This window comes from Filicampus tigris, chromosome 5 (assembly GCF_054856515.1).
Source record: "Filicampus tigris isolate MCC_2025a chromosome 5, RoL_Ftig_1.0, whole genome shotgun sequence".
NCBI lineage: Eukaryota > Metazoa > Chordata > Actinopteri > Syngnathiformes > Syngnathidae > Filicampus > Filicampus tigris.
The window spans coordinates 3,710,027-3,735,968 of record NC_141221.1 but is presented as its reverse complement, the minus strand read 5'-3'; the positions used below and the strand labels follow the sequence as shown (position 1 = coordinate 3,735,968).

The window sequence follows — 25,942 nt, the reverse complement described above, 5'->3', positions numbered from 1 at the left end:
ATTTTGAAAACAGGATGCTACAGCCTGCCGTGAATCGCTGAAATTGTCGTAAAAAACGCCGCCCCACCAAAATACAATTTGGATATCGAGTTTAGCTTATCGTCGGTGTTGTTTCTTATGAGAAAAATAGTTTCCGAATAACTTGTCGTGTTTGGCGAGTTTTGGAGCTGGTCTATTTTTTCATCGATCGCAAATTTGAGGATGCCGCCATGTACGCAGGAGGACAGCTTGTGACTGCTTGTGCCATTCTGAGCCAATTGATTCCGTGACAGATGTCCCCTGCGTTCTAGGACACAACCAAAACTGTAAACAACAACAAGCCTTTTGCAAAGTAACTTGACAGTAACGTCGACGCTTCTGGGCTCCTTGACATTTTAATTTCACATTGCTTGTTTAACCACAGTACTTGTAGTGATAGTAGTCCGTTTGTTAGCTAACAAGTTTAGCGTTAGCTTATTACATTTTGTTGGGAGCCGTTTTCCAGTGCACTAGCTGCGGATTCACTCTTGAAATACATTTGCCCTCAGTAAGTCGAGGTAACAGACTGATGTTTTATTTGTGATTAAAGAATGGAGATTGACGACGATGACGTGCCTCTCATCCTCACTTGGGACGAAGCAAACAGCGGTTTACTCAATGAGGACCCAGAAAGGGGAGACGAGAGTAAGTACGGCTGTCTTAACGCCCTTTACAAAAAATGTGTAAAAAATCTGTGACTTGAAAAAGCTGTGGAAGAAACAAACGCCATTAAAAGGCGACATTTCCAAGTTGTTATTTTGTACACTGGCTTGTACACGTGGACAAAATTGTTGGTACCCCCTTGCCACACAGTCACAGAGATCATTTGAACCTCGCATAGTACGTAATAATAAATGCAACATGAACATTAACCAATGAAAAGCAGACATTGTTTTTGAATTGTTTTAAAATACAAATTCGTTAAACAGGCCTGGACAAAAATGACGGCACCCTTAACTTAATATTTTATTGCATAACCTTTAGTGGTAATCACTGCAATCTAACCATTTTTGTAACTTTCAACGACACCTCTCGGCGGGTATTTTAGTCCATTCTTTATGAGCAAACTGCTCCAGTTGTCTCAGGTTTGAAGAGTGCTTTCTACACATGACATGTTTCATTTCCTTCCACGTATGTGCAATAGGAATTAGATCAGGGATCACTTCAGAATAGTCCAATGTTTTGTTCTTTGCCAATTTTTAGTGTTTTTCGCTGTGTTTTGGGTCAATATCCTGTTGCAAGACCATGACCTTTGACTGAGACCAAGCTTTCTTACATGGGACAGCACATTTTTATCTAGAATATTTTGATAGTCTTGATATTTCATTGTACTAAGCACAGATTCAAGACACGCTATGCCAGATAAAGCAAAGCAGCCCCAGAACATAACAGAGCCATGTTCATATATCACAGTAGGAACAGTGTTCTTTTCTGGGTATGTTTTATTTTTGCATCCTTGAACATAGATCTGATGTGTTTCTAAATGCTTATAGATGTTGTATATGCTTGTTTGAAGCACATTGAGTTGCCTTGTGTATGAAATGTGCAATATACAGTCAGGTCCATAAATATTTGGGCATTGACACAAATTTCAACATTCCAGCGTTGTACACAATGGATTTCCGACGTAAATAAAACTACCTTGCCTTGGAATGCCTTGCCAAAAGTTCCAATTTGTCTCGTCTGTCCGTAGGACGTTTTTCCAGAAGCTTTGTGGCTGGTCAACATGCAGTTTGGCAAATTTCAGTCTGACTTTTTTGTTTCCTTGGTTGTCTCCAACGTGGATGGTGTGATCTGACACTGATGTACCTTGACCTTGCATTTCACATTTAATTTGTTTGGAGATTATTCTGCTCAGTTTTTTATTCATTTTTTTTTTTTACCATTCGTATAATGTGTCTCTTGACTTTGTTATCGGTGTTCCTCCTGTTGCCATGTCTAGGGAGGTTGGCTACTACCCTGTGGATTTAAAATTTCTGAATAATATTGCACGTGGAGCTGTTGTGACAGGAACCACGAGCCGGTTGGAGATGGTCTTATAGCCTGTCTACCATTTTCCTTCTATTCTCGTGAGACAGCTCTATCCTTAGATTCCCTCGGTCTGTGGTTAGTGTGGTACACTTCAAGACACCAAATGGCACAGTGACCACTCGTCACTCTTTGAGTAGGCCAACTGACTGATTACAAGTTTGAAGATGCCTGTGATGCTAATTAGAGGGCACACCTTGGTTGCACATGTCCCTATAGTCATTTTTTTCAAGTTTATTTCTTTTCTAGGGCTACCATCATTTTTGTCCAGGCCTGTATTATGAGTATTTATTTATTTATGATTCTGTTCAACTCCAATTCAAAAGTAATGTCTGATTTTTTTTTTTTTATTGGTTCATTTTCATAAAAAGCCTAGTTTACTTTTGTCAGATTCAAGTTATTTTGAGACTACTGTGGCTTTTTCCTTTAATGAACAGGGGAGTACCGACAGATTTGTCCACGTGAATGCGACAGTCCTTGAATGAATAATAATTTAAAAAAATAAAATAAAATGACAGCCAGCTAACAAAGACTGAGAAATTACTTTTCAACATTTTTGTATTTGTCGGTCTGATCTAGCTTTATAGCTCATCTCATTAAAGTTTTCTATTAAAGGAGATTACACAAATAGTCCAGGGTTAAGTTACTCCAACGTCCTCACACATTCCAAAAACATGTACATTAGAGTCATTGAAGACTCTAAAATTGTCTGTGGAGGTTAACGCGAGTGTGAATGGTTGTTTAACTTTCTGTGTGTGGGATCGGCTGACATGGGCTGACACTCGCCCGTGACCCAAGTGAAAATAAATTGTGTAGCAAATGGATGGATGTGCCTCGTGAGAAACTCGGTGAGTGTGCGTTATTGCTACAAGGTCTAGCTATTTGGCTCATTTTTGTAGGACATGCATGCATCCATTCAGCTTTCTGAATTTCCCCTTCATAAAAGTTACATAAGTGACTCATCAGAGAAAATGCTGCCTCAGCAGAACTCTTCGCCCCGCCTTGGTGGTCATGTGTAGAACGCGCGTGAATTTTATGCCGGAGCAGTCTGCGTCTTGAAATGAACAGGAAGAGCAGCGGTCGTTTTCCAGGATGCCAGGGAGTGTCGGATAAGAAGGAAACATTCCGTTACTGAGGAGTATCCTTGGGAGACTTTACTGGACCGAGGGAACCCTTGAAAGTGGATTTCTTCAAATCGAGCGCAGTTGTTACAAATCATATGACGGGTCACGTGATGGGATAGAGGGGTGGAGAAGCTCTTGTTCATGATTGATTGGAGGTGGACAATTACGTGTACTCCTGTCCGCATGACTGCCGGAATGGAATTTGAGATTTGCACTGCAGTGTCGCGATAGAAGCAAGCAGCTGTGGCAGGCCGTCTTTAGATTCACTTTGTGTAAGGCGCTCTGCCTGAATCAGGCGTGGGATGAGCACTTAGAAACAAGCATGCAGCTGGAGAAGGGCTGATTGTGTTTTTGTGGTCCTTTTTTTCGTCCATCTGTGTGTTATCAATAACAATGCACGTTGGTTCAACAAGCACAAGTCATCTTCATCTAATTCTGTTTCACATGCTGCAGTTTTCTTGCTTCTGTGGTTTCCAATATGTTGTTGGACGTCTTGATGGCTCTCAACCGTTGATAAGATGCATGGCGTTGCTGACCTGCTACACTGGCTTCAAAGTTCACGTTTCACCGCCGAGGCACGGGGAGATCATTTAGACTTCTTTCAACGTTGCCGCTAAAGGCATATTTTGTTCCACGTCCCAGCTTATGTTTTGAATAGATCCACTCTTCGCTTCCTCGACTTGTTCTAGACACTCACACGTTACAGCGCTCGAGTGTGTGTGCAGTTCACATTAGTCTTGTGGAATGTTGGGCCATCTGTATCCCCATGTGTGTTGTGTGTGTGCGTGTGGAAGCTGAAACACAGCGAATGATTGGTGCTTTAGACTTCAACCACAGAGAAAACACACAGCTCCAGAAGGATCAATGGAGCGCTTAAACAGCCACCTAGCTACTTTACGTCAAGATCGGAGAAGTAATGAGACGCCTTTGGTGGTCTCCTCCTATTGCGTGCTGATACATTTGGACTGCTATGGTAGGAGCGGCTGTGTACTGTGTGTTTGAGCTATTTTTAACCCAACCCCGTAACTCTTTGAACGTGTCTATTCTTCCAGATGGAGGTGCTGGAAACTATGACATAGTAAATAGCGCGGTGGTGTCAACACCTGGGCCACAGCCCCATCGAGCACACAATGCGTCTTTACGGCAAAGCTGGGAGATGAACTACCAGGAAGCGGCAATCTACTTGCAGGTAGAGTGTACGGTATTGACAACAGAGCTGCAGCATCACATGATTCTATTGTGTGGTTTTATTTCACCGACAACTCCTGACCACATCGTTTTTATTGGGGTTTAACGGAGTCAGGTGCGTTCGTAAGTGTGTTGATGTGAGGGAATGTAGTCTACAGCTTTATATTCTTTCATTACGGTGAGGCTTCGTTTTGTCCGATTGTTCTTGTAAAGAGAAAATGCTTGGCTTTTCCGCGTTTTAAAAGTGTTTTTCTTTTAAAGCAACACTGATCTGTCAGTTTCTGTTGATTATGGCGGCGCCATGTGGACAAACGTGGTAGTGTTTTGATGAACGTCAACCACACTTCCCATGCGCGCCAGGCCAGCGCGTCGTGTCGGGAAATCCTGAGCTCTCGCTGGGCTGCAAGTCGGACTGAATTTCATTTCTATTTTCAGTGTCTGTGTGAAAGATAAATAGCGATGAGGTAATGAATGTAATTTTGTTTATACAATACAATACAATTTTATGTAGCGCATTTCATAACAGCTAGCGCTGTAACAAAGCACTTTACAACACAATAAATAAAACAAAAACAGTAAAAGGCTGTGGTACATGTATTAATAAATATAGACATAAATAATATATAAAATATAAATAAATAAAGCCAATGCCAATAAACAATACTTTTGGTTTTTTTTTGTTTGTTTTGGGGCTTCTGCCACATGACACCAGTAATAGCGCGTAAACGTTCGAATCGACTTCCGCCCTTATAACGAAAGGAAGTGAGTATGCCGTAAAGCAATTCAGGACATTTGTATTTTTTTTGTGTGTGCCAGTGTTGCTCCCATACTCCTCAAAGTTACTTAGTGCCAGTAAAAATCCCCCCAAGGGCGTGACAAAAGTCCCATTCAACTACTTGTAAGTCAACGTTTCATCAAAAGAGTTTTTTTTTTTTTTATTAAGGTCGAATTCTTGCCCAGTGCTGCTTCAATTGTTGCTTTATTTATTTTTTAACAATTTCAATTTGTCCGTAGTTCACTTGTTAGATGTTAAAAGCAGCAAACATGCCCGATTTGACATATTTGAATGTTTTGCACTGTGTGCTCATGTGGTTATCGAAGAACGTCTTGCCGTGACAATGTAAATTGTTGTGTGCATTTTCTTCTGAATGCCACACACAGGAGGGCGAGAACAACGACAAGTTCTTCACGCATCCTCGGAACCCCAAGGCGCTGGCAGCGTACCTCTTTGCCCACAACCACCTCTTTTACATGATGGAGCTTCTAACGGGCCTCCTGCTCATGACGCTGTCGCTGTGCGAAGCTCCCGCGGTGCCTTCGCTGCGCCTGGACGTCTACGTGAGTGAAGATGAGCACACGTGCGCGGAAATCGAAAACATTCGCCGAGCATTTCCGATGCCCTTTGCAGATTCACGCCACTTTGGAGCTGCTCGCCTTGGTTATTGTGGCGTTTGAGCTGTGCATGAAGCTCCGCTGGCTGGGCTTCCACACCTTCATACGACACAAGAGGACCATGGTGAAGGTAACTGATGGGGAGGCCTTTTTAGTGCGTCACGTTTCGCAAGTCTTCATTTGTTCCAAGCTCGTAACTCAGTGGGCTCTTTGTACGGCGCGTGTGTTGCGCAAAGTGCGGTTCAGTGTACCCTTTTCTGGATCGGCAAACTATGACCACCGTGTATTCATAAACAGCTGAGTACGAGCCTTAAAAAGCCATTTAAAAAAAAAAAAAATTTTTTAATTCCGATGGCGGCAAGAACAGTTTCATTGTTATGGCATTGTTGCGTTGCGGTGTGAGCGTCCTCATCCAAATTCAACTGCGAAGTGCGAGAAGTGAACGGTCACAACACACAGTCTGCAGTTAACCCCCGAAAACCCTTCATGGAAAAAAAAAAAAAAGACGACGGAAAGTTTACATCTAGGGATTGTTACAGTGGAATGAGCATGCCATTCAACCACCAAAGCTTGTTTTTTTTTTTTTTTTTTTTTTTTTTTTTGTGACTGAGTCACCAGACATGATCTGCAGGAGATGAGCATCTATTCAATGCACTTGGCCACAACACAAAGCAAAAAAAAGTGACAGCTCGTAAGTCAAAAAAATTGTAAGTGGGGCACCCGTATGTCAAAGTTGCACTGGACACTACTCGCTTTACTTGCCAGCACCGGCCCCAGTCTTAGTGTCCTAGCTTCAGCTCACGTCTCTGTCCCTTGCCTTTCTCCAGGCGTGTGTGCTGCTGCTGCAGTTTGTGGAGGCCATTGTGGTTCTGGTCCGACAGACATCCCACATGCGAGTGACCCGAGCACTCAGGCCAATATTCCTGGTGGACTGTAGATACTGCGGTGCTGTGCGCAGGTACACTCTGACTCAATGTTTTGGCGTCACCCTGACAATTCATCGTTTTTCATGAATACTGTATATATATGTATATATATGTATACACACAAACATGCAAAAAGTTTAGGGGTCGCTTGGAAATAGGGTTGTTGAATCCGGGGGAACCGAAGCGCTAGTCCCTGTTCCACTCGGTTCCCGTTTCCCGGTGCCCAACCCTACTTAGAAAATGTCTTTATTTGTGTAAGAAAAGCCTCTTTTATTTATTTTTTTCACGCATTATCAATATCAAGACTTTTTTGGGGATCAATTTCATGTTCTTTTCATAGGACAAACTACTTGCAAAAAAAAAGAAGACCTTTCTAAGTAACCCCAAACACATTTGAATGGTAGTGTAAGGATCTGGCCCAGGTTTTTCTGTGTTACGTATTTGGGCAAAAGTAACCAGCAGCATTTCTCTCATCCAATCAGAAATTTGCGGCAGATCTTCCAGTCCCTTCCACCATTTATTGACATCCTCCTACTACTGCTCTTCTTCATGGTCATATTTGCTATCTTGGGTGAGAATCATATTTTGAAAAGTGCAATCTACTCATTTAGACACAATAACTCATAAATGAACCTCATCGCGCATACCTGAAGACATCATTTAGAGCAAAATTGTACTAAACCGATGCAGTCTTGAAGACAAAATCAATTAAATATATAATTATGAACAGAACATGTAAAGGACATATCGACATATAAAGAAAATCTATAATAGCTACATACGTAAATGTGTACTGCATGTTTCGAATAAAATTGACAATAAAGGTGCAAGTCAAACACAAGTTTGATTTATTTATACAGTATTTTTAAATACACGCTTCCCTAAAATCATCATGTTTTTATACAGCTTTTTTTTTTTTTTTTTTAAGTGTGACTGTTTTTTTTTCCAACCCAGGTTTCTGTCTCTTCTCTACAAACACATCAGATCCAGTAAGTTGGAGTTTCATTGAATGTTTTTGGCTTTGAGACTTCCTTTTTGTGTGTGTGTGTGTTGCGGTCATATTTCCTGACTGAGCATCTGTCGTCACCACAGTACTTCAACACGTTGGAGAACAGCATGGTTAGCCTCTTTGTGCTGCTGACAACGGCAAAGTAAGCACAGCAGCATCTGGTGCAATCATGCGACGCGCAAACGGGGCAAACGCAACTTCCATCTGCCTTTTCTCGTAGTTTCCCTGATGTGATGATGCCGGCGTACTCAAAGAACCGCTGGTCCTGTGTGTTCTTCATCGTGTACCTCTCCATTGAGCTCTACTTCATCATGAACTTGGTACAACCTTGTTTGAGTTGCAGAAGCACAGCATTACTGACAAAGTGGTGGCCGAGGAATAGTCAGGAATTCTCAACTTGGTTTTTCAAATTACAGCCGAATGTTTAAGTAGGACACAGAATGTTTTGGAACAAAAGTTAACCTTAAAGCGGAAGTCAACCCAAGTATATTTATTTCAAGAATATGTTCCCAGCAGGCCCACTAGTTGAAACACAGCATTCTGATTAATTTTGCATTTGTGGAATATAAATTCAGTAGCAAAATGCACTCGTTTTTAGCCATCTCTGGGGGCGGCCATTTTGACTTCTGTCGACTGAAAAGGACATCACAACTGCTTACAACGACTAATCACAGCCGACCCGTTCTCTGAATCTGAGCCGTGATTGGTCATTGTGAGCAGTTGTGATGTCATTTTCAGTTGACAGAAGACAAAATGGCCGCCCCCAGAGATGGCTAAAAAAGAGTGGATTAACACTTATTCCACAAACGCAATATTTATCAGAATGCCATGTTTCAAGTAGTGGGCTTGCATAAAACATATTTTTGAAAAAAACGTGTTTGCGTTGACTTACATAGCATAGGCAATAACACACAATGGAAGGGATGCTGGAACACAAACCACATTCACAAGGCCATACAACACTAGCAAAAACTGTTGTGACATCACAGGCACACTGTGCCTACTAGCGCTTTACGCAAAGAGTAAAATTTCTTAAATTCAGCCCCGCGGTAGCAAAAATGAGCGACTGACTCCCCTCTTAAAAGGGGGTTGTAATTACAATAGATGCCACAAGATGGTGGCAACGCAATGAAAACAGAGATAATAATGAGGCAGCAACACCGTGCGTGTAGCATGTACACAATCATGAACCCGTGTTACGTAGGATAAGCGGTACAGAGAATGGATGGCAGGAACGCAAATCACCTTCCGGCTCATAAATAATATTAGATTGCCTGCTAGCTTATGTAACGCACTAGCACTAGCAAAACTTTCATTTTCAGTTTCACTTTGCGAGTGCAGGAGGTACATTTAATCAGCAAACCAAAAAAAACCTATCAATGAATGAAACCCAATGAAAACTACATCGAGATTCCACAAGATGGCGCCAAAGTAATACTTTTATCGCTTTGACCACAAAACCAGCAGATAATGGCTAGCTTCCCAAATGAAATCCGCAAACGGCTAACCGTAAGTTTGCGGGTGCTCCCCTTCTAATAAAAATGGAGTCTTTAAATGTTAGCCAGCATACCTTTTTCACATTTTTCAACAATCCCGTTGACTTGCCCTCCAGAAGCTGATTTGCTTTCCCCTCTCCTCTTGCCCCATAGCTCCTTGCAGTGGTGTTTGACACCTTCAATGACGTGGAGAAGATGAAGTTCAAGTCTCTGTTGCTTCACAAGCGCTCTGCGGTTGACCACGCCTTCCAGCTGCTAGTCAGCCGCCAGGTATCAAATGAACAATGCCGTAGGTGCTCGCCGCTGCAAGCTTCCGGGCATCGGGAGCGCCGCTGCGACAAGTCACGTGCTCTCCTAACGCCCGTCTGCCGTTTCTCCGCAGAGGCCAATGGGTGTCTCACTAAAACAGTTTGATGGCCTCATGCGTTTTTATAGGCCAAGGATGTCGGCGAGGGACCGCTTCCTCACCTATAAAGCGCTTAACACCTCTGGCGCGCCTATGCTCAGGTCACTGGCTCCCCTCCATCACTCCAACTCAAGATTTCGTTCTGTTACAATTCCGCGCATCTTAAAATGTGTGTCTTTTGACTCTTCTGTAGCCTGCAGGACTTTTATAAGTTCTACGAGGCGACAGGCCTTAAATGGAAGGTAAGGAGCTAACGCAGTAGTGTACAGAATCCCGCAGGCGCCATTGCTTGTGTAAGCGCGCCGTTATGTGTTGTGTAGGCGCGGCGCAGTGGGGAACACTGGTTTGATGACCTCCCGCACACAGCCTACATTATTTTAAAAGGCAAGTCCTCTATATTCCCTTCTGTCTTGAAAAGTCCCGTCCTCAAGATTTGTAGTCTTCTGCCACTTATTTTCTCCTCTCCAACGCCACTTTTTACAGGCGTTAACCTGCTGGTGAAGTCTAAGGCCTTCCAGTACACCATGTGTAAGTATTTCTGAGGCTCTGGTTTATATTGTGCGTGCCCCTAACTTGTTTCCTCCTCCGTGCTACAGACGCAGTCGTGGCCATCAACGGCGTGTGGATCCTCGTGGAGACGTACACTCTTGACAGTAAGACGTTTTGCGACGCCAACGCGTCGGACAAAACACAATACATTTGACGACAGGTTATAATCTCTCCTGCAGGTGGCTTCTCCTGGTCTAGATTGGTGCCGTGGAATTATATTGTCTTCCTTACCAGTGAGCGGGCTGCACACTTTCATCCACAAGCACACTAGTTAACACTTTACAGAGCAGTTATTGAAATATGTGTGAATATTTGATAAAACCAGATGTTGTAACTTCCAGTTGAAATAAGACTTTACAGTGGCACCTCTACTTACGAAATGAATTGGTTCTGGAAGAATTTTTTTAAGTAGACACGTTTTTTCCATGTAAATGCCCTAATCCGTTCCAAGCCCCCCAATATTCAGACATAAATGTTTTATAAAGCATAAAAATGCATCAAAACATGTAACGAATGCATGTTACAATTAGACTATTGCGCAATAAATGAGAGTTGTGCATAAAAAAAAAAGCAAAGAATAGAGTAAAGAATAAAAATGATGGTCGTTTACCTTTTAATTGCTGTCCTCATCGCTTTTTGCCCTCGTTGGTTCATGTTCTCTCTCAGAAGTGGTTTTGGCCCGGCGTTTTGTAAACAAGTGAACTGATTTAATAACGTGGCGACTGTCGATAGATTACGGTCATATTCTTTGGCGAGATCAACCAAACGCATCCCTTTTTTTTATACTTTTCTATTATCTCTTGCTTTGTTTGTATGGACAAAAAAAACCCAGATTTTCACCTTTTTTTTCTTTTTCCTCGTTTCTAATTCACGTCAAACTATCGGAACACCTCATGGCCCGAGGGGCGAAAGACGAGGACGCTGCATAGACATATAGTATATCTATCTACCTGTCTATCTGCACACATAGAGACATACGGTTGAGGTCCCTCCAATGGGATGCCAGGAAGATGCAAGGTAATAGCCAATGGCAGAGCAGCTATGAGTATGTTGCGTTCAGGAAACTCCGTAGCTGCGAGCGGCAGCCCGTACTGTATTTTTACCTTTCGTATCTTTACGTTTCTTTCGTAAGAAGAGGCAATATTTTCCTGTTGAGGCGTTTCGCAACTTGAAAATTTCGTATCAAGAGACGTTCGTAAGTAGAGGTACCACTGTAGTTAATTCATCCTAACAAAAATGTAATGATAACAACAAGGTCACCATTTAATGCAGTTACTCAGATTAACATATTTGTAACGTATTACAATCATTTTCCGAGTATCAAACTGGAAGTTCCAATGAGTAGTGAGCACCGTGTTTTATTTTTACCCTAGTTTATTTTGGTCGTTTTTATTTAAGCAGGCTAATAATTTCCATTGAGTTGAGAGATCTCTTTTCCAAGGGAGGCCTTGACCAAGAATGGCAACGATACAATTTGAAAATCAAGCACACTCAAACTCACACAGGTCACGTGAAACAACTGGTAAGCAAATAATACGTTACCGATCGTTTGATTTTAAAAGTTTTCCAAGAGGGATTTAAAAACATTCACACACACAAGGTTCTGCAGTTTAAATTCAGTCTGCAAATCGCTCCGGGCAAAAAGGAGCAGAGAACCTAAAACCTTCTTTCCCAATTCAGTTTGGACCGTTCGGATGAACGCAAAATATGCCATCCATCCTTCACGATCAACTTACAAGTTCTCTGAAATGTAGCCCGGAATAGCTTAACGTCATTGAGGGGCGCCCACTTGTCATGTTTTAGTACCTTCTGAGGTAACACCTTCTAATCAAACAGCCTGGATTCTATCGGCGAGATAGCTTCCGACTAGGAATTGAAAATGTCGTTCTCTACTTTCAAGGCAGCAGCAGTTGTGCCGTTTCTTTCTCAAGCCTGACTGGAAATGATCAAAGTTGGACGTTAAGTGCCGGTATCCTTTAACTTGATGATATCGACCCAATACGGTTCCTTGCCCTGTGGAGGGCAACACTTTTAAGAACGGGAAATGCATGAAAAAAGAAAGACTAAAACAGGAACAGCACGACTATGTTTTTGTCATTTTCATCATTCTCTTGGTCGTCATTTTGGCTTTTTATTTCTCATTTTGTTTTAATCGACGTGTTTTCATTTTCAGTTTATGGTGTGGAGGTGCTATTGAAAATATCAGGCTTGGGACCGTTGGCCTATTTCAGCTCCGGATGGAATCTGTGAGCGCTTACCTTCTATACCCTAGAACAAGACGTTGCGTTCACATCCCAGCCCCTCGATGATCGTTCCGCGCTGTCCCCGTTCTTGTCCAGGTTTGACTTCTCCGTGACCGCGTTCGCCTTCCTGGGTCTGATTGCTCTCGTCTTCAACATGGAGCCTTTCTACTTCATCGTTGTGCTACGGCCGCTTCAGCTCCTCCGGTGCGCTCTCCTCTCAACTTCTGATACCAGTCCGATCAATTCGCTGAGAAACCTTGCGACTACCGCTCCATTTGTGCAACGCGCCATTTTTCAGGTTGTTTAAGATCAAGAAGAGGTATCGCAACGTGCTGGACACCATGTTTGAGCTCTTCCCCAGGATGGCCAGTCTGGGTTTGACCTTGATCATCTTCTACTACTCGTTTGCCATCGTGGGCATGGAGTTCTTCGCCGACGTTGTCTATCCCAACTGCTGCAAGTAAGTCAGCGAAATGGTCTCGAGCGTCAAGGAAGAGAATGCTAACGCGGCGCAATGAATCCTCAGCGCCAGCACGGTGGCCGACTCCTACCGGCAGATCAACGTCACGCATGGCAACAAAACAGTGTTGGAAGGAGGCTACTATTATCTCAACAACTTCAACGACATTCTCAGCAGCTTTGGTAACAAAATCACACAGTCTTGCCAAGAACATCGACGCCCACCTTCCCGCGATCACGTTCAATCGCCAATTTAACATGTTAACAAATCACTCATCACATGGACTTGTTTGAAATTGTACAATGCGGTGGCAGTTTCAGCTATACTGCGAGTGACTCCTTTTCAAAGGCAGTTTTTTTTTTTTAACCCTTTTCACGCAAGGTGGTCACTACGGTCGACAGCTATTTAAAAGTTGCTTTCGCCTGTATGAATCCCAAAAATATATTTCTATTTTAAATGAGTACATCAAATCATAATTAATGCGTGAAAGGGGTTCAAATGTTTGTTTAAATTTAGATTCATGAATATAGGCGGAAGCGACGTTTAAATGGCTGTCCACTGTGCGTGAAAGGGTTAACCGACAAGAATGAATCTGCACACCTACCTGCACACCTGTTGACAGCCTTGTCACTTGCTAGCCTCCTACCGATCCATTTCGAACAAACCAGGCAGGCACGAGCGCGGCTGGTTCTGACGTCGCTCCCGGAGGGAGGCCCCCCCCCCCCCCTCGAGATTGATGAATTAATCTGTGAATTTCTTATCCTACGAACGCAGTATTAATCAGCGTACCATGTTTTCTTGCCAGAAAATAAGGGTGCTGGTTTAGTTCCCTTTTAAGTACGGCGGCTTGTGGTTTTTTTTTTTGGTTTTTTCCCCCCCCCCCCTCTTCCTCCAGTGACTCTCTTTGAGCTGACTGTTGTCAACAACTGGTACATCACAATGGTGAGATGATGTCCTAAGATGATGTCATTTCCTGCCTCCGGCTGTTTGACCGCCGCCGTGTTCCCCTGCTCTGTAGGAAGGCGTGACCTCCATGACCAGCCACTGGAGTCGTCTCTACTTCATGACCTTCTACATCGTCACCATGGTGAGGCTCGCTGTGGCCCGTCACCCAATACGTTTCCCTTTGCTTTCTTGCCGCGCCTAACTATTGCGTCGCGCCCCCTCCAGGTGGTCATGACCATCATTGTGGCCTTCATCCTCGATGCTTTCGTCTTCCGCATGAACTACAGCCGCAAGAACCGGGAGATGCTGGAGAATCCGGAGGGTGGGATCGCGCGCCCGTCTTTCTCTCTGAATGTGGAAAGTGTGCTTGAGGGCCCTCACTCAGTCCCAGTTTCTGTCACCTCATATTTGTGGAAGAATGGACACACATTCTCACAGATACACCCCACGTAACAGGAAGATGTTTGGCGGTATATCCGCTGTTGCTTCAAACAGTGAAGCCACGATGGTGTCTGTTTCCTCCAGATGAGAATGGAATCGTGTTTGAAGTGGAAGTGAGCCGTGACGAGGCGTTGTCCACTCTGGAGTTTTACAAGCAGGCGTGTCCCGGACAGTCGTCCCTCAGCTCTCTGGTGGGAGTCATGCAAGCGATGGACCGCAGTGGGGTAAAAACACCACCGTACTTTTCAACTTCCCCACCCCCCCCCGCCCCCCTTCACAAAATAAAAAAATAGACTTTCTCCTTTTCACTTCAGAGTGAGCAAAACGCACCCCTGTTATACCAAGGGCGAAGGTCAAGGACAAAGTGTGACCTCAGCATGAAAATGTATGAGGAAGAGATGCAGGTAAGAAAAGACATTTGTCACTGTTGGTTGGATTTACGCTCAAGTTCCAAGTGCCCGCTGTATTTACATTCTTTGAACGTCTGACGTCACCTGCATGTGCAAACATCCAAAATGTAGGTCAGCAACAACACACGAATGGTAATAATGTCAAATATTAAAAGTTACATACCGTTTTGTTGGTTTGGAGTAACTTGTTTTTTTTTTGATGAGTAAACTAGCACTGCGTAGTATTTTACTAAATAAAAACATTGCAGCACTGGAAGATTTGAATAGAACGTAAATTAAGTGGACTGTGCATCATGATTTAGTCATTGCGACTCCTTCTGGTGTCCGTGACTTGGCCCCGGGAGGAAGTAGATGAAGAGTTTCACAAATTCATTAAGTGATTCAGTAAGCTGCAGTAATGTTCATTTTCCGCAGAGCATAAAGAATATATGCCTAAGAGTATTGTCGGTCTACATGTGTGGAAGCACCATTTGTGTTCAAATATGTTGCCAAAAGCGTTACAAAAACCGTCGCATAGATGTTATTCGTTAAACCATGAATGGCGTTTCCCCCGTATGTTAGCATGAAGCTATTGGCGCTATGGCAAAGTTATGTGGTGGTTTTAAATGCACAACGTGTGATTGCCTTTGTTTAGTTTGACAGTTAAACTTAACTGGAAATGGCTTTAAACACCTTGAAGCCTTTTTTTTTTTTTTTTTTAAATGTATTTACTATCTGCCAAACTGCTGCTCAATGTGAAATGAGTTGAGCGCTTGTATTTCAAGGCACTACTGTGTATATTTGTAGAAAATCTGAAATTGTCTGGTGACTACAAACTTGAATGATTTCGTATGATTTGTATTTGGAAAAGGCCTGATTCAGATCTGCGATCCGGTCTCATACCTTTTTTTTTTTTTTTTTTTTTTTTAAACCGCATAGCCTTAATTATTGATTATTGGTATGAGTGCATCTCCTGACATGTCGCTCCTCCTCCTCCTCTTTTTGCAGGAGTGGTATTTGGAGTATTCAAGGGAAAACTTGCCTCAGCCAGACCAAAATCAAGAGCCCGACATGGACAGTGCCATCTCCAATCCGCCTTTCGTGCCTGCGCCTCAGCTAAACTCACATACTGGACCTTACAGTATTAACTGACTTAACTCATGCGGCAGTGATCTTACAAACAATCACTCCAGGACTTGCAATCCCACCCAACACACTCAACTCACCAATTCCCACAGCGGGAGCTCGTCTGGTGACTTTTGAACCGATGTGAGATGAGGACATGATGGCCGTGCTCTGGACGGACGGCAGGGCGGGTCCACTGCTCAGATCGACAAGTGGTACATGGCCAGGGACCATTTTATGGAAGTAACAGTACAATATGTAATGCTGGAGGTCTTTTGTGGCCCCTTTTAAAAACCCCGATGCAGCCAAAGTCGGGCTGCCGTGGAAAAAGTCCATTAAAATATGACTTACCGGTAGTTTCTTCAACAGCTTGACAATTGAGGTCCGTTTACTAGAACAGGTTTCCTAAGTGAGGATAAGCAGCAATATCCGTGCAATACATTAATGCAGTAATACGTGAAGCTGTCTATCCAGACATGTTATTTGGGGTGGGTTTGACTTCCACATGCAATATTGCAGAATTCCTAGACCTATAAAGCAGTCTTGTATATTGTCTAAAACCAACAAAGATCATCGGTTTCTTCGTCTTTGTACTGTATTAAATTATATTTGTGTAATACAGCGCCGTAACTTCTTTGGAGTTGGTGTTTGTAAATTATGTATTTCAACCTGATGCCTAAAACGAATGGCTCATCAACTCACAACAATCACAAGTTATATAAAGACTACTTTTTAGCTCAACTCCACAAGCACTCACTGAAAACATTATTTTATAGAACTAGTACTTCTTTGCTTTAAAAAAAAAAAAAAAAAAAAAAAAAAAAAAGGACTTTAAAGAGGTTTTAATAAACTCTTCAGACTAAATGAAGCATTTTTGGGCTGGTGGTAATGTATTTGCAGAGTTTAAAAAAAAAAAAGAAAAAGACAAAATAGTGTAACAGTATGCGAAAGGCACAATTTTGTCCCCACGTTTAATAACCCCCAAATCCACTTGATTGTCATGAACAATATTTAGTTATTGTACAGAGTTTAAAAGCAGAAATGCTCAATTTATTTTACCCGTGTTCTCTTTTTGAAAAGCCACATTGTCATTGTGGTGTCAGTCAATAAGATTTAAAAATAATAATAATAATGGCACATTGATGCTATGGCCTTCTCGAGTAAAAGCTGCTCGACACCATGACGACAACACAGCATGGTCGTCGGTAGCAGTCAAGTAGAGTATAAAAACAATGCTCGGGTGCTTCCAGTGTATCAATTTCACATCCCTTATGTGAGGCTGCCCTTAGATGATGCCAAACTCCGTGAGCAAAGCGACAATCAGGAAAACGGCATAAAAGATGAGGAGGAAAATGCCGTAGGGCCGACCCAAGTGGAAGCGGCTTATTGGAACGATGACAAAAGATAGAACCAAAGACAAGCCCAGAGAACCAGCCAGGATCCATGTCAGCAGTCCCTCTGGCTCCAGCTGAGAAGGAGAACAGCGGTGGTTAAAATAAAAAAAAATAAAATAAAAAAAAAACATGCATCGATCAGGCACAGCACTGTGACAATATCAAATAAAAGAGCTGGATCAAATATTCTACCATTACAAAAGTAATAATGCTCAGATAAATTGGAATAGAACCACACTCCTCGTGGACCGGTAGTCAAATATTCCAGGCGGTGCCTGGTGTGCGACACAATTCATGAGTTTGCTTATTCCTGTTTTTTTTTTTTTTTTTTTTTTTTTTTTAAATCTTTTTTCTTTGGAATCCTCAGCTGTTTACAGTATTGAAATACTTTGGCGCGCTTTGGATAACACCCCACAGAGCCACAAGATGGCGCCAAGGCTTGACTAAAAGGACAGTTACAGTTACGAAGAGTCTCTCTACACGTGTACTACCAGTTGCAGTTTATTTTTCTTATGAAATCATCTGTTTCTTATGAAATCATATATTTGTAAGGGTATTTTTTTTATGGTGAGTTCGAAATGATATTAGTGTATTGGGGTCATAGTTTGGCATATTTACAGTTTAGACTATTAATTTAGGCAATTATAAATATTTTTGCCCTCTGCCCCAAAAATGGGCGCCCAGCTCTGACAATTACTAAAAAAAAAATTTTTTTTTTTTTTTTTTTGGACAAGGGTGTAGAAGTGCAACCCACAAACCATAATAATCCTTTTTGAAATACTGTAATACTTTTAACTGAACATATTTGATACGGTGCTTGTATTGGACGTCGTCACATTGTGTAAGCTGTGTGTATTTATTTGTAGATGACCTGTGTGTGTGAACTACCTGGACTTCAGAGTGTGTTTTGATCCTCTGCACCAGACAGCCCAAACCCACCCCAAACAACATGTCTGGTGGAGATGCGGTTAAGGTACAGGTGTTCCCTCGTTATTTGATCACATACGGTTACTTGATGCTGTAAATAAAAGACCAACTGTAGATCTCTTGTCTCCAATTCATCTTTTGATGTTAAACCCAAAGCCTGAACATGTTGAGTGCGATGAAAGTAAGGATACTGAAAATGATGCCCCCGAAGCAGGCCGATATGGCCATCCTGGGGTAACCCTGTCGTGCGAGGGTGATGTCTGAGAAACAGTCTAATACAGGACAAGTTAATGATTTCTATTTCACTGGCGCATTAACATGGAACCACTTTGAGCGGGCTCACCTCCGATGCTGTTGCCCCAGGCCAGGAGAGTCAAGCCCAGCACAGTGTTACTGAGTCTGAGCACCACACCCAGCATGTGCAGAATACTGACCACTTCGGACGCCGCCGCGCTGATCAACACCGCGCTGGCCACGAAGCCCAAAAGCGCAAAGATCTGGCAAGACAACACCGGATGTGTTCAAACATCATGTTGGAATCGGGACACGCCTGTGTGTTTTGGAACACAGAACATTTGATTCTTAACACGCACGTACTGGGTGATATCTTGGGGGGGACTCGTTGGTGGTGCTGCAGAACACGATGGCACACAGGAAGAGTCCCAGGAGCAGCGTCAGCACCCACAGAGGAAACTGGCCCTCAATCAAGTAATTTCCAACTAGGCAGAAAAGGCAGGTGCATTTAAAAGTGAAGTCAACGCAAACATGTTTTCTTTTCAAAAAGCCCACTAGTTGAAACAGGGCATTCTGATAAATATTGCGTTTGTGGCATATAAGTTAAGTAGCAAAATGCACTTGTTTTTAGCCATCTCTGGGGGCGGCCATTTTGTCTTCTGTCGACTGAAAATGACATCACAACTACTCACAACGACCAATCGCGGCTCAGATTCAGAAAAAAGGTCAGCCGCGATTGGTCGTTGTGAGCAGTTGTGATGTCATTTTCAGTCGACAGAAGACAAAATTTTAAATTTTAAAATCAGCCGTCCATCCATTTTCCGGACCAGTGATCTGTGCTTGGACTTTACGTTCTTTCTGTAATTTTAGTGTGCTACTTTTGATTTGTTGACTTTGCTTTTAAATGTCTGAAACAATTTTCTTTGTGAATGCTTTTCAACGTTGCACTTTTAATTGCAGTATGCGAAGCATATCGAGTTGCACGAAATAGGCTATATTAAGAAAGATGCCTTGCCTTGCGCTTGACTTAACCCATTTCCTCTACAAAGGAAGATTTATTTAGTGACTTTTACTATTTGTGTGGGCTGGGACAGCTTGTTTTGCTTTCTTTCAATGTTTGAATAATGACTCTTTCATTGTGATGCACTTTGTATAATGGGTAATGATTTAAAAAAAAAAAAAAAAAAAGTTGCTAACCAAAATAAGACTGAATGTTGACGTCTCGAAAGGTAGATAGCGTTCAAATAATCTCACACCGTGACAGCGCGACAATCACGCTTGTAAAGACGTCATTTCCTTTTCGCACTTACAAATTCCAGATTGGAAAGCGAAGACACACATGAGCGGGGCAGTGACCAGATGAAGACAGTTGAGAGGTCGTCTCCAGTTCTTGTCCTCTTTATCAAGATCTACAACGGGGATGCACAGCAGCAGTATGACCTCCGCGGGGGTCTGAGAGGTGGACGCCGCCATTTAATAAAGCCTTCACGTGAAGTTGGACTTTGCGTGTCTGTCTTTGGCGCACCTTCAAAACTTTGAGGACTTTCCACTTCCAGTTTTTCCTCCTCCACTTCCTGTTGTCCACCGGGTTGAGAGAGCTCAGCAAGATCTGGCTGGTGGACTCGGGGTATTGCAAAAGTGGCCTGTACTCGGACTCTGAAATGCACCAGACAAACAAGACATGCTCCTGAATATGGAACAAGGTTATCATAGTTAACGGGAAAAAAACCCCGACATCTTATGTTTATAAAACGAACTAAAACTACAATTATAGCCAAAATATTATTCGTTTTCATCTTTGTCAGTTATTTCTTGGATGAGCTTTCGGGGTTCATTTTAAATGTATTTATTCGGTATTGCTGTGTGTCCGTATGGAAGCAGGAAGATCAAACTAGCTTGCGCTAGTTTACTTACTTTAGTTCGTGATATTTTTTTTTAATTGATCTTGCATTCAACAAATACTCCATGTTACAAAAAACGAATACCAAAACGAATCAAATCCAAACAAAAACTGAGTATTTTCATTAAAAAAATATAAATGGACAGAAACTAACAAACCTGCTCTGAAAATGTATTAAAACTGAATTTAAAGTGCAAGTCAACCCAAACATAATTTTATCAAAAATTATGTTCTATGCAAGCCCACTAGTTGAAACAAGGCATTCTTATAAATATTGCTTTTGTGGAATATGAGTTCATTTCACCCGTTTTTAGCCATCTCTGGGGGCAGCCATTTTGTCACTTCTTTCGTCTGAAAATGACATCACAACTGCTCATGACGACCAATCACGGCTGACCTGTTTTCTGAAGCTGAGCTGTGATTGGTCGTCATCTGAGCCCTGAGCAGTTGTGATGTCATTTTCAGTCGACAGAAGCGACAAAATGGCCGCCCCCTGAGATGGCTAAAAACGGGTGAAATGAACTCATATTCCACAAAAGCAATATTTAGAAGAATGCCTGGTTTCAACTAGTGGGCTTGCATAGAACATGTTTGGGTAGATTTCCTCCTAAAGACATAAAAGTCAAAAGTAAACATGAATGAACAATCCAAAGCTATTATAACCCTGATATAAACAAATACACAACTCGCGAACGCTAGCATTCAAGATGCAATTTCAGGATGTACTGTATAACAACTGTCTCAGGAGACAACTTGCGATTCTCTAACCGGGAACTGAGCCAGAACTGCTCCCCCTCCGCCCCCTTTCTGTTTGCAGTCATCTTAAAGGGAGTGTTGGTGGTCTTCTGTGCCACAACTGCTGGCGGTGATCAATTAGCAGAGGATTTAGCCACAGGTGAAAGAGTTACTGTTCATCGCTCATCACCATGGTTGGATTTAACGCGTTTTCCTTGTTCCGAGTTGTCCCGCCCGCCAGTAGTTCCTTACTGTCAGCCTTTTGCTCATATAGGAAGTACTACTGTGATTTTCGGGTTCTCGTTTTCTGCCTTCTGAAGGTTTTTGCTTCTCTGTTTTGTTTGGCAGAGGCGGACTTCCTTCTGTTGTACTCCATCTGGCTCTTTGGGTTTCCCCGTCAACTTTTTCCTCATGCCACTTTTTGCTGCTCGTATTTTATTCTCACACTTGCTGATGACAAGGCGCATAGAGAAAAACAAGCAGCAGTTCAAAAGTGGACTCATTTTTTAGCCCTGGAGTTTCATAGCTCTGGAAATTGAAAACTGTACAAGTGTGTATGTAATGTGTTTATATGAATGTTCGGGTATATGCGTTGCAACTTTTGGTAATTAGGATGCCAAGTACATAAGAGAGTGTTTTAAATGTAGGGCTGTCAATAAGATTAATCGCGATTAATCGCAAACACTGACTTTTACGTAGTTTTACTTAAGAACTTACTTGACGGCTCATTGGAGAAATCCAGAATAATTTGCACACTTTGCACAGCCAAATTCAAATATCATATTTGTTGTACATCTTTGGTGTATCGTTCAACGGTTGTATTTTACAGGAAAAGGATCCTATTCAAGGATCAAAGAAAGCTATTAGAAGTGTCTTTGAATTGAAATGACTTTTTTTCCACATTAATCCCTAGATTTTGCTCAAGTAAATTACGGTTCCTAGCTTCGTAAACAATGTAGTTGAAAAATGCGATTAATCGCGATTAATCATTTGTTGGCACTAGTTTTAAGACATGTCTGCTTTCCCACCATATTCTTGCTGGTCCGTCTCAGCGAGCAGACAGGGAACGTCGCTATCATACAAGTCCGACGACTCAAACGCAGCTGCAGAGGGAATAAAAATTGAACAAATAAATGTGTGTTGCTTTGCGTGTGGGTGTGTGCGCGCGTGTGTTGAACCTTGAATATGCGGAACACTGTCGATCGTTGCGCTGCACAAACGTTTTTGTCTGCCATAGATGTAGGCACTGATGACCACTGTCAACACGTACGCCACATAGAGACCCAAGTACCCTACAAACACGAGATACACACATAAATGTTATGAATACTGTCAAAAAAAAATCAAGGTAGGGCATATCATGGAGACGGGAATTATGGGAAATGGGATCTCTGTGTGTACCCAGTGTTTCTCCCAGCGTGGTGGTTCCTCTGTACAGGATGAGGTAAGTCCAGAACACCGCCACCATGTAGAAGATGACATCACGCAAGAAAGGACGCGAGGGTACGGCGAAAGGTTTGACCAGCGCCACGCTGCCGGCGACAATCGTGGTGACAAATACGCCGGCGCCTGCCAAGAGTGACGGACAGCGTTGCACGCTTCAGGCTTATACTTTGAACCTGACCGTGTGGCCGCCTACCAAATAACGCTCCGACCGCCAGCCCAGCGGTGTGAGGGCGGGAGAACGCTGCTATGGCGCTGAAGATGTCTGGAGCTCCATTGCCAAATGCCAGGAAAGTGACGCCCTCGACAAAAATCTTTGTCAAGGAAAAAAAAATGGTTGTGAGTGGGCTGCGCTTTGTAGAAATGAAGGATATTTGTTAGAATAGGCTAGGCGTGCTGACAAACGTTCACGCGCAGTTGATAAGATGCATTTGGGGCATATATGGTCCGCTTATATCCGTGCAACCTGGTACGAAACGGTACTGCTCCACGGACCATGCTTGGGGTGGCTTTAGCCTGTTGAGAACCTTTTCTTGACCATGCGCTATGATGTAATGTATTATGTAACTGCAACACAACTATATCACACTATACTGTTTGCTGTGTTTTGCATTTGCTCTTATTTAATTGTGTTTACTTTGCTGCCAGGTTGGCAATACAAATGAGTAGCCGTTCTCGATTGTCTCATTGCAGCATTTAAAGCGGAGGTCAACCCAAACATGTTTTTTTCAAGAATATGTTCCCAGCAGGCTGACTAGTTGGAACAGGGCATTCTGATAAATATTGCGTTTGTGGAATAAGTGTTATTAATGCACTCATTTTAAGACATCTCCGGGGGCGGCCATTTTGTCTTCTGTCGACTGAAAATGACATCACAAGTGCTCACAACGACCAATCACGGCTCAGGTTCAGAAAACAGGTCAGCCGTGATTGGTCATTGTGAGCAGTTGTGATGTCATTTTCGGGCGACAGAAGACAAAATGGCCGCCCCCGGAGATGTCTTAAAATGAGTGGATTAACACTTATTGCACAAACGCAATATTTATCAGAATGCCCTGTTTCAACTAGCTAGCCTGCTGGGAACATATTCTTGAAAAAAATATGTTTGCGTTGACTTCAACTTTAACTTGTATGAGAATTTTGCAACGTCAGCCATTGGTTTAACCAAAAGACTTCAGGCAGTTTGACGATGGAAAACAAAGATGATAAATACATCTCTACATCAGCCATGGATGCGCTATAACTCTAAAATAATCATTGGAATTGAAGTATTTTTAATTATGACTCGTAGATTCTGAAAACAAAACCAAACAATGGATTGACACGTTTTAATCCCATCACATTGCATGAGTGCCAGCTTTGTTGCGATTGGTCGTAAAACAAAGAGAAGGGTGGAAGTGAAGGATACGGCTACGTTGTGAGTGAGGTGCAGACTTGTGGAGATGGCTGACAGGTTGGGACAAAAACTGCAGAGAAACAGAGAAGAACTTGTTAACATTTTAAAAATGTGTTCTGAACAGATACAACAGCTCCTTCGCCGTTCATGGTCAAGGTAGTGAAGTAGAAACGCAGAACAAGACCCGCTTTCAAAGTCACGCCAGTGAAGTGAAAAAAAAAAAGAAATTTTTACAGTCCGATGTGCATGTGACCAAAGCGGTACTTACATAACAAATACCAACCGGTAGGTCAATTCACATGCGATATGGCTGAATATATAATCAATGAAGAAGAAAAAAAAGAAAAAAAGACTATGGTCCTGAAACCTGATAGGACCCACAGCACTTTTAACAGAAAAGACTCAAGAGACTTACAACTTAGATGCGATGAGGCCAAGTATGACGAACAAAAACAACAGCCATGTAATCTGTGGAGAATCGGAGAAAAGAAATATCAGACGTGTTCTATTTTCTTTTCACGGATGCACAAGAAAAATGCTCTGTGTAACCAAAAGTGAAGTATTTGCATTGGCTACATTGTGTTGCAAAGTGCGATGTCGAGAAAGAGAAAACCCCACAGTTCTGACAAATTTTAATTCCCCCAGACTTCCTCTAATGGCACACACGCACTCACACACACACACACACACACACACACGCAGGGCTTACACAAAGAATGACTGTGAGAGGTGTGAGGTCAGGGGGAAGCAGACAGAAGGCCACTTGAAGATAGTTGATGAAACCATCTTCCATGCTGCAGTCTGGTTTGTTCTTGACGAATGCACAGCGGTCAACAGCGCTGACGTTCATTACATGATCGCACTGAACACACAAACATACATATACTGGAGTTGAAGACAGTTTAATTATGTTGTGAGCAAAATGACATTTCTTGTCGTGCATATTTGTGAAAATAGTGATGGAAGTACTTTGATTTTGCCAGCAGTGTGGTATCATGTTTTGCTTCTGGAACATACATGCGTCAATAACCAATTATAACTGTGGCCCAAAAATGTTTTAACAATATATTTATATGCAAAATGTAGGCTTTAAATAAAACGTTTTCAATGTATTTATTAAATGTATTTTTCAAATGTAATATACATTGCATTGTATGTATTGATTTCCATATACTGCAAAAACTCCCAATTCTATGTTCATGTTTTTTTAAATGTCTGTCGTGAAAATGTAAGTTGTAATAATAATGCATCAGATATTATCGCACTATAGAAGTTACTTTTATCGTTGTACAGTATTAACATTAGTTCTGAAGGATGAAGTTGACAGTGCAAAGTGCTCATTTGTAATATTGTAAAAAACATACAGTATATATGTTTTCATATGATAAACACCATGATTACAGTAACTAATTCATTGTTTACGTGAAGTTCACTGTACATTCGTAGAGTCTCCCTCAACATATCAACAAGTGCAGTACAGATACATGATTTCTGCTGTCGTTATTATTTCCTGCGGTCATGTGACACAAATCTGCTGACTACATGTTAGGCTCGATTTAACGACTGCGTATTTTCCCAAGAAACACTTAATAACGATTGTGTACACTAAATCTAACGTAAGGAGGGACAGTTCATGTTCACTTCTTATCTCACCAACCTCGTCGTCGTTGTTTATCCGAGACATGACGGCCAGTGAGGCATTCACGGACCCTCCGTCTACTTCCACACCTGTCCTGGTCGTGTGGACAGAAAAGTCCGCGGTGGATTTCTGGGACGACAATGTCCCAACCAGGAGACAAAACAGAGTAGTCACAAAGATGACTTTTGTTTTCTTTTAGTTTCTTTTTTTCGTTATCCGGGCGCCACGTCCATTCTGGTGACAGCTATACACGAGACGAAGGCGGAGGCAGCCGTCGTATTCAGTTTTCTGCTAAAACTGAACAAAAAATATTGTCAATAGACATATAGTTCGATATTAGTTCAATATTACGTACACGTTAAGTATGATTCTGTAGCTGTCTTGCTTAGAACGTCTGGGCAGATACCTAAAGAGAAGCACCGCCCACCACAATACGACCGACGTGTTTAATTCAATGACTTCTCGTAAAGTCAACGACTCCCATCAAAAACACACACGAAAACATTAAACGTTTAAAAAAAAAGTTTAAATGCGT

At 42.3% G+C, this 25,942-nt stretch overlaps 2 protein-coding genes across 6 annotated transcripts; one reads left to right on the top strand and one right to left on the bottom strand.

Annotated features, from left to right (window-relative positions):
* The first annotated feature begins 10 nt into the window (after nt 1–10).
* tpcn1 (two pore segment channel 1) lies at nt 11–18,174 on the top strand. Of its 3 annotated transcripts, none has more exons than XM_086030002.1 (28): nt 11–305; nt 569–663; nt 3,965–4,143; nt 4,223–4,359; nt 5,520–5,696; nt 5,767–5,880; nt 6,578–6,708; nt 7,159–7,247; nt 7,631–7,665; nt 7,769–7,827; nt 7,906–8,005; nt 9,335–9,451; nt 9,564–9,688; nt 9,781–9,829; nt 9,908–9,971; nt 10,071–10,115; nt 10,184–10,240; nt 10,316–10,369; nt 12,310–12,382; nt 12,476–12,583; nt 12,678–12,839; nt 12,906–13,021; nt 13,735–13,781; nt 13,858–13,926; nt 14,010–14,106; nt 14,310–14,449; nt 14,540–14,629; nt 15,623–18,174. In XM_086030002.1, the coding sequence occupies exons 3-28, from the start codon at nt 4,035–4,037 to the stop codon at nt 15,764–15,766; spliced, it is 2,508 nt and encodes an 835-aa protein (XP_085886128.1). In that variant the 5' UTR covers nt 11–305; nt 569–663; nt 3,965–4,034; the 3' UTR covers nt 15,767–18,174. The 3 variants fall into 3 exon arrangements, with proteins under 3 accessions (XP_085886128.1, XP_085886127.1, XP_085886129.1); XM_086030001.1 differs by having other exon boundaries at nt 11–331; XM_086030003.1 differs by lacking the exon at nt 3,965–4,143 and having other exon boundaries at nt 18–305.
* On the bottom strand, nt 16,675–25,846 carry slc8b1 (solute carrier family 8 member B1). Of its 3 annotated transcripts, none has more exons than XM_086030009.1 (15): nt 25,426–25,845; nt 24,478–24,630; nt 24,184–24,236; nt 23,781–23,838; nt 22,569–22,674; nt 22,331–22,498; nt 22,108–22,221; nt 21,958–22,032; nt 19,820–19,950; nt 19,605–19,746; nt 18,658–18,779; nt 18,404–18,557; nt 18,252–18,332; nt 18,022–18,086; nt 16,675–17,207 (listed from the first exon to the last, which is right to left on the bottom strand). In XM_086030009.1, exons 1-15 carry the CDS (start codon nt 25,450–25,452, stop codon nt 17,025–17,027), a joined length of 1,632 nt encoding a protein of 543 aa, XP_085886135.1. In that variant the 5' UTR covers nt 25,453–25,845; the 3' UTR covers nt 16,675–17,024. The 3 variants fall into 3 exon arrangements, with proteins under 3 accessions (XP_085886135.1, XP_085886136.1, XP_085886134.1); XM_086030010.1 differs by having other exon boundaries at nt 17,147–17,207; nt 18,252–18,300; nt 25,426–25,846; XM_086030008.1 differs by having other exon boundaries at nt 17,147–18,086; nt 25,426–25,846.
* Nucleotides 25,847–25,942: the final 96 nt, after the last annotated feature.